At 42.0% G+C, this 7,841-nt stretch overlaps 1 protein-coding gene across 1 annotated transcript; it reads right to left on the minus strand.

Annotated features, from left to right (window-relative positions):
• Positions 1–1,097: 1,097 nt before the first annotated feature.
• Positions 1,098–7,182, minus strand: LOC146729197 (uncharacterized). The gene is made up of 3 exons (XM_085495834.1): positions 7,083–7,182; positions 6,791–6,968; positions 1,098–6,564 (listed from the first exon to the last, which is right to left on the minus strand). Exons 1-3 carry the CDS (start codon positions 7,180–7,182, stop codon positions 1,098–1,100), a joined length of 5,745 nt encoding a protein of 1,914 aa, XP_085351960.1.
• Positions 7,183–7,841: the final 659 nt, after the last annotated feature.

A 7,841-nucleotide genomic window follows, 5' to 3' on the forward strand; every position in this document is an offset into this window, starting at 1 on the left:
CCGTGCAGCCAAGCTAGAAGGCAAAAGCTGGTGCCAAGGACTTTTTCAATTTCTGCGTCAGTATAGAGCTACACCACATTCAACTACAGGCATTTCTCCATTCAAAGCTTTGAATAGTAGAAAAATGAAAACAACCCTACCTCAGATATATAATAATAAACCTGATAGGAAAATTCAAGCAAGTGATGCAAAGAGAAAATTATGCATGAAGAAGTATGCAGACACACGCAACCATGCTAAAGCATCAGATTTAGGCATCAGATACCGAGTCCTTGTAAAACAACAAAAGAGAAATAAAATGTCAACTCCATTCAATCCTGAGCCATATGAAGTTGTGAGTAAGAAAGGCAGTATGACCACCGTCCAGAGAGGAAATCATGAGATCACCAGAAATGCTTCATTCTTTAAGAGAATTCCTCATGAAAATAATGTAGAAACTAATCAAACAATATCGGACAATCTTCAAATATTAGACAATCCTCAAACATCAACAAATCCACCAGAATCGATACGTAGATCCAAGAGAGAAAGACAAAAACCAAGTTATCTTCAAGACTACATAACTTAGTTTCTAAAACATGTCATACTTTCGTGATTTGGGCAAAATAATCCGAAAATAATGGCATTTGAGTAGAAGGACGTCGATCCCTTCACTCACAATTGAAACGATTTTGAAGTTAGTGTTATGTAATTTCTTTTGTTTTATTGAGTGAACATATGCCTATGTTTTAAAAAAATTGTAAGTTCAAGTTCATACTTTCATAAATATTGTTCGTTCTTTGACTTTGATATTCACAATATCAACAATTACAATTTGAAGACTTTTAAATATTGATAAGTTATATTTGTTATACATGCTTTCGTGAGTTTCCTTGTTTATCTAAAAGAGAGGAGAGATGTAGTATTCTACTTCTGTATTATTGTGACCTTTGACCTAGTCTTGTCTTGTAATTAATTATGCGGGCATGCTCAGTAGCACCTAGCAACCAGGGTTCAGTCATCAGTTGGTTAAATAAACAAACCAGTCCTTTCCCTCAGATAAACTGTCTCATAATTATTCTTTAAGAACATTACAGTAACAAGTGTTCAAACATATTTTACAAGTCCTTTATAATGTCACGGACAAACTTTCGTGCTGCTATTGCAGCTTTTCTCGGCGGTCTTGAGGGCGGAGATTTAACAGTACTGTCCGGTTGATCAATTTCACTTCCCTTGTCGGTAAGAGGTTGAAACTCCTGCTGGCTATCATCGGTGGATATCTCCATCGGGTATAATTTCTGAATCGGGCGGTTTGTTGTGCCTGTAGCGGTACGTAATTCTGCTGCTCGTACTAATCCATCTGGACCGTTAAATAATTTGGTGACTTCAGCAATGTTCCATTTGAATCGGCGCTTGACGTCATCATGAACGATTACTACGTCACCAACCTTTATGGCGTTGTGTTTACTTCCATCAGCTGTGAAAGCGTGTCTTTCTCGCAATGCCGAGAGATATTCTGTCGACCAGCGCTTCCAAAATTCATTTTGGAGGGCTGTTAACAATTGATATCGACTATTCATTGTGTGGTGATTTCCACGGATTGATTTGTCGAGTTCATCATCATCGATCAGTGAGTTCGGAAGTGGGGTTAATAGGCGTCCCGAAATCAAATGTGAAGGAGTCAGCGCTGTAAGGTCGTTGTTTGACGGCGATACATAAGTCAAAGGTCGGTCATTGAGAGTTGCTTCAATCTCGGTTAGAATTGTGCGGAGCTGATCGAAAGTGGCTTGAGTTTTACCAAGGGTTTTCTTAAGGGCTGTTTTTGTCATGCCGATCAAGCGTTCCCAAAACCCCCCTTGCCAGGGAGCTCGTTTGGGGATGAATGTCCACGTTACCTTATTTTTGGCGAGAAGTCTTTGAACTTCGGGTGATGACAATAGCTCATGCAATTCGTGCGATGCCGCCAAGTAAGTCGTTGCGTTATCGGAAAGAATTTTGGATGGTAGCGATCGTCTCGCTGCGAACCGTCGAAAGGCTAACATGAAGGAGTGCGTGGATAGATCGGGTACAAGTTCGAGGTGCATACCGCGGGTTACCGCACATGTGAACAAACACACATATGCTTTAGCTGATCGGTGATCGGCGGTACGTACGTACAAGGCACCGGTGAAGTCAACTCCGGTGACAGTGAACGGGGGCGTGACGGTCACACGGTACTTCGGAAGCGGTGCAGTAAGTGGCGCATTGTAGGGTTTACCGTCGACTCGCTTACAGGTGACACAGCGCCGAATAATGTAATTAACAGTCTGTCTGATGTTTGTAATCCAATATTGTTGACGAATAGCAGTCACGACAGCCTGTGTCCCACTGTGGTGTAGACGTTCATGTTCGCGGCGGACAAGTAGCGCAGTAAAGTAATGTTTGCTTGGTAACAATGCAGGAAATTTAGTAGTAAAGTTCACATCTGCGTTGTGAAGTCTGCTGCCACAGCGCAAAACTCCATCGTCATCGATGAATAAACGTAGTTGTCTAACAAGTACACCAAAGCGTTTATTGTTGTGACGGATGGCGGTGAATGAATCAGCGAAGTGTCGTTGCTGAAGATCAGAAACCCATGTCCTTTCAGCTTTAGTGATTTCTTCAGCGGAAATTGGCGAATTCGCGGTAGAAATACGTCGGCGAAGTTTATCGACGAAACGACGAATTAATACAGTAACTCGAAATAATCGTTGTAACGTGCTGAAGCGAGTTGGGTCGATTATATTCTCGAGATTGATGTTGGGTTCATTTGGTTCGTCATCAGCATCATTCATCAACAAATCGGTATCGTGACGCGGTAACGTATCTGAAGTCGCGTTGATTGACAGCGGAGGAATCAGCTCACCTAGCGGTTGATTGGCTGAATGTAGTATGTTGACACTGACGTCATCATTTATTGATGATAATTGCAGTTCTGTGACTGGCCAGGTATCATTTCTGGCCAGCCATGGAGGACCCTTTTTCCAAAGGTCATTGTTCACAAGGTCAATAAAGTTAATACCTCTGGTTAGTAAATCAGCTGGGTTTGACTTGGTAGGAACGTATCGATATGTTCCCTCCGCAGCATTTATTTCATGTATTCGATTAGAAATAAATGGTTGCAATTTCTTGTCAGACTTTAACCAGTACAGCACAATCTGAGAATCAGACCAAAATGTTATATTGTCAATAATATACTTATCACGGAGTGCGGCTTTCACAAATTTACTTAGTCGGGTAGCGGTAACTAAGGCCATCAGTTCTAATCTTGGTATAGTCATAGTAGTTTGGTTTGTGGGCGCAATTCGGTTCTTCGCCATGATGAGAGATGTGACATTGTCCTTTTTGATATAGGCAGTTGCACCATATGCACGCGAGCTCGCGTCTGCAAAAAGATGCAATTCACAATGTTTATTCAAGTTATTCGTAGTTTCAAAATACTTCCGGTTGTATATCATCCCAGTTGCAGCTTGCAGATCATCGCGGATTTCGTACCATCTATTCGTCATTTCGGGGGAAATAATGTCATCCCATTCAAGTTTTTGTTTCCATAGTTCTTGCACAAACAGTTTTGCTTTAACAGTTATCGGCGACAGGAGTCCTAATGGGTCATACAACTGAGAAGTTTCGCTGACTACTCGTCGCTTAGTAATGGGGTCGCGTGATGTACTATTTATAGTTGCAGTTTCTGCTGAGTCTTTCTGGTTAAAAATAGGTTTGTATGTTAACGTGTCAGCTTCAGTGTCCCATAACATACCCAGTACGCCAGTTGTTTGTGTAGGTTGTATCTTGTTGTCGCTCCGCGCAACATCACCCAGTTCTCGGCAATTTGTCGACCAAGAACGTAGGTTGAAGTTACCGGTAGACAAAAGTTTATTTGCGTTATTGTAAAAACAGAATGCTTCATCGGCGGTGGTTGATCCGGAGACGACGTCGTCAACGTATAGGTCGTTGCGTAGTTGATTCACAGTGACATCATCGTCGCTTTCATCAAGTAGGTGGCGTACAGTTGCGTTGAGTATGAATGGACTGCTTCGCGCTCCGAAGAGATTTGTTTTGAATTGTAGTGTGATGAACTCGGAGTTAACGTCGTTTGAGTCCGACAACCACAGGAATTTTATGAATTTCCTGTCATCAGGGTCGATTTGTATTTGAAGGAAAGCCTTCTCAATGTCACTTGTATACGCGATGGGGTTTGCACGAAAACGTAGTAAAATACTAGTCAAATCATTAAGTAGTGGTGGACCTGCCATCAAGCAGTCATTCAAACTTGCATTGCCATTAGCTTTGCAACTACAGTCATATACTATACGTATCGGCGTTGTTTCAGAGTTCTTTTTCACTGGATGATGGGGTAAATAATGTCCTGATTCGGTATCATCGTCGGTGACAATTTCTATGAAGTCGGCATGTAATTGTTCTTTAATTATGCGATCGTATATTTGAATAAGTTCAGGCGTTAATCTCTTAATCATGGCGCGTGTTCTGTTGCAAGACACAGTGTAATTAGTAGGTAGTGGAGCATGATCACTCTTCCAAGGTAACTTGGCAATAAATGTGTTACCTTCTCTGCGTAGATGAGTAGCACAATATTGTTTATATTGTTCATGGTTGTCAATAGTAATATCATAACACACTGGGTCATCTCGTATGCCTATTGACTCAAGGTCCCAGAAACGTAAAAGTGTCTCGTCTAGCTGCGTGTTGTTAATATTTACTGTGTCAGTAGGGGTTTTCTCATTGGTGATGACGTCATCGCTTAGACTGGGGGAGTGTTCAGAGGTTTCACATACATTGTAGACATGCAGTTCAGAGTTAGTAATGCGACTTGCAGAGTTTGCGTTATTGTTCTCGGTTTCGTGATCGAAGGGACCGTTATCAAGTTGCGACGATCGGCGTTCATAGTGCGTAGATGTGGCTGGTGGCGCGGCGTTCGATGACCCCTCGTTGACCGGTCGTAACGATTCGCGTGTGTATAATGTAGAGGCGGTGTTCATTTCAACTTTTCGCGGTATAGCTATAGAGTGTTTATCTACAATTTCCTTTATTGGCGAAGGCATGTTTATCAGTACATGTAGCATGTTGGTTGTAGACGAGGTATTTCCGCAAGGCTTAGGTCCTGATAGAAGGTAACCAAATGGTGACATGACAGCAGTCGGTCCGTCTCCTCGAACGACTCTGTCAGTTACGTATTGCCAGTAATAGTCGGCACCAATAAGTATGTCAATGTCAAAGTTAGGTTCTTTGTCATTAATGGGGTGGGCGAGTACTAGGTCCCTTAAATGTGGTAATTCTAGTAAATCACTAGTGACATAGTTTTCCATATTAGCAGAAATTTCAGGTATCAGCAAAGCGTTCATTTGTGATACAGTACCGTCTAATGCGTGTAAATTCAATGTCCCACTTTGTAGTATACGTCGTTCAGCTTGTTTACTTCCAAAAGCTGAAAGGGCAATTATTTCTGGATTAGTCATGTTCATTGCAATTTTGCTAGCAAGGTTTTCAGTTATAAAACTTCTATTGGCACCCTCGTCAAATAGTACAGTAGCAGTAGTCATGTTATTGTCATAAGAAATGTTAATTTTGGCAGTCTTGAGTAGTACAGGTCTCTGTGAATAGCCAACATTACCGGAATTTGAATGAAATACAGCCGAATTGTTACTGACTTTCGGGTCAGTAAGATTCTCGTTAACCAGTGTCGATGAGCAATCGGTGTGATTGCAAGTGTGAGCCAGTGTACCTCTCCCTGGCACCGAGGTGTAAGTAGTTTTAACGCGAGTGTTTTTATTTGAAGAATGTGATGTACTGGAATGTGAACGGTTTGTTATTTCCTTGTCTTTACTTTTGTCATGCAAGGAGGTGTGATGTTTTTTTTGACAGTGGCGACACGAATACTTCGACCTGCAGTTATTGACGACATGATTTCCCAAACAGTTAAAACATAACTTGTTGCGTTTGACTATGTCAAGTCGTGAATCAAAATCAGAGACAACTACACAGTCGTTTGGGGTATGACCCCCTTTACAATAGGTACATGGAGGAGAGGAGTAAGTCTGTCGCGTAGTCGATCTTCGGCCACCTCTGGTATTAAATGGCGGAGCAGTTCTCTCGCCTCCTCTCGTTGATGTATGGAAGGTGGCTATGGTAGGAGTCTGTCGAGTATGATTGTCAAAGTCACCAATATGATTTACCTTAATTTCAGTTAGTATAGCCTTACGTAAATCGGGAAGTGTCCACGGTGTATCTCCCCGGATGCGGTATAGCGTACGATGAAAGTCAGTGGGTAATTTCTCCAAAATTAACGGTATAAGTAATTCTTCATATGCGCTTTCATCTTTGCCGTGCGAATTAAGTCCACGAACATGCGTTTCAATCGTGTCGTAGAAATGTCTAAGACTCGCTGTGTTGTTCGCCGGTGTAGGTAGTTCCCATAATGCTTTGATGTGTGCATTGATGATGGCTTGTTTCACGCCGTATCCTTCTTCTAGTAAAGTCCGAGCATCGATGTAATTATCGTTAGTGAGTTCGAGTCCTTCAATGGATCTAGCGGCTTCATCTTGTAGTAGGCTGCGCAAATAAGTAAACTTTTGCACATTAGACAGGCTTTCATCGCTGTGGATAGCGGCATTAAATGTATCGTAGAAACTCGTCCAGCACAGAGTATCTCCGGAGAAAGTTTGCAGTTCAAGTTTGGGTAGATTTACTGTTCTTCTTGGCGATGCGTTTGCTTGGAGTTCGTTGGCGCGAAATGAGGGGTTAAATGGGCGGTGCGATGGTACTACTTTGAACTCGCGGTTTCGCTACCGAAATAGTGTATTCAACTTGATCCTTCTTGATGACGAGATCGTCAATGTAGTCACACGATTCTGTGCATTCATTCTCGTAGTCTTCGTCGCTGACTTGCTCCAACTGCATTTGTTGCTGAATTTGTTTGTCGAGATTACGTAGATCAACAAACCGATCGTTCAAAACTTGAGAAAGAGAGTTGATTTCTCAGTAAAGGCTTTCTTTTAATTCGTTCTCGACTTCGTTAGACAGTCGTTGTAGTTTAGGAGTGATTTTGTTAAATGTTCTTGTCATCAAACTGCGTTGAATACGACGAGTGAGCTTGAGTCCCTTGACAGAGAGAGGGTTGGGCTGTGCTGTTGCGGCATCAGTCCCCGATGACGTTCCTGGATCAGACATCGTTGTAGAGTACTTGCTTCTCCGTAGAAATGAGAAATCCTGGTCTCTGCACCAAAAATGTGGGGGAAGGGAACACTGAAACGGACACGTCATGTAACTGGAACTCAATCTCGTTTATTCTTCAACAACAACGTAATACAGATGTTAACTCGTAAACAACTGGAAAGCAACTGCTCAAAACGAGCGCAAAAACATACAATGTTGCCAATTGCCAATATCGCGTCAAGTAACAATTTGTAGGGCGGGAGGCGTTCTCATTGCCCGATTACGAATAGGGTGTTTACTCCGACGTTCGGGACACATATTGGCCAAATTACAACTGGGTGTGCTAGTTTCTCATAGCATTACATGCAAAAAATGAAATACGAAGAAAACATGGTTATAAATAAAAGATCAATAATTGAAATGAATCTCCCCACACAAGTGCTGATATAACTGGGCCATTCAGTTTCCTGATATTGTGATAGGTATTTTTGATGGTTAAAAACCTTTCACTTAGGTAACCGGGATTCGGTCGTTTCCACGCTAGGCTGACAAAAACACACACAAGCTTCGTTCATGTTCCCCAACGATTCTCTGCCAAGTCCCTGGTTTTCACCCGAGACAGCATTAAATCACTCTTTATTTCTTGTCACTCCTTAACCAATTACAATCAGTAT

The sequence above is a fragment of the Saccoglossus kowalevskii genome, chromosome 22 (assembly GCF_978046115.1).
Source record: "Saccoglossus kowalevskii chromosome 22, keSacKowa6.1, whole genome shotgun sequence".
Taxonomy (NCBI): Eukaryota; Metazoa; Hemichordata; class Enteropneusta; family Harrimaniidae; genus Saccoglossus; species Saccoglossus kowalevskii.

Excerpts from the sequence above, each read along its gene's own strand:
- LOC146729197 (XM_085495834.1), bottom strand. The coding sequence starts at position 7,182 with ATGTCTGATCCAGGAACGTCATCGGGGACTGATGCCGCAACAGCACAG. Across the intron at positions 6,969-7,082 it reads CACTCGTCGTATTCAACGCA|TTTTGAACGATCGGTTTGTT; the intron begins GTTTGATGACAA and ends CTCTTTCTCAAG. Across the intron at positions 6,565-6,790 it reads ACTATTTCGGTAGCGAAACC|CCTACTACAAGATGAAGCCG; the intron begins GCGAGTTCAAAG and ends TTATTTGCGCAG.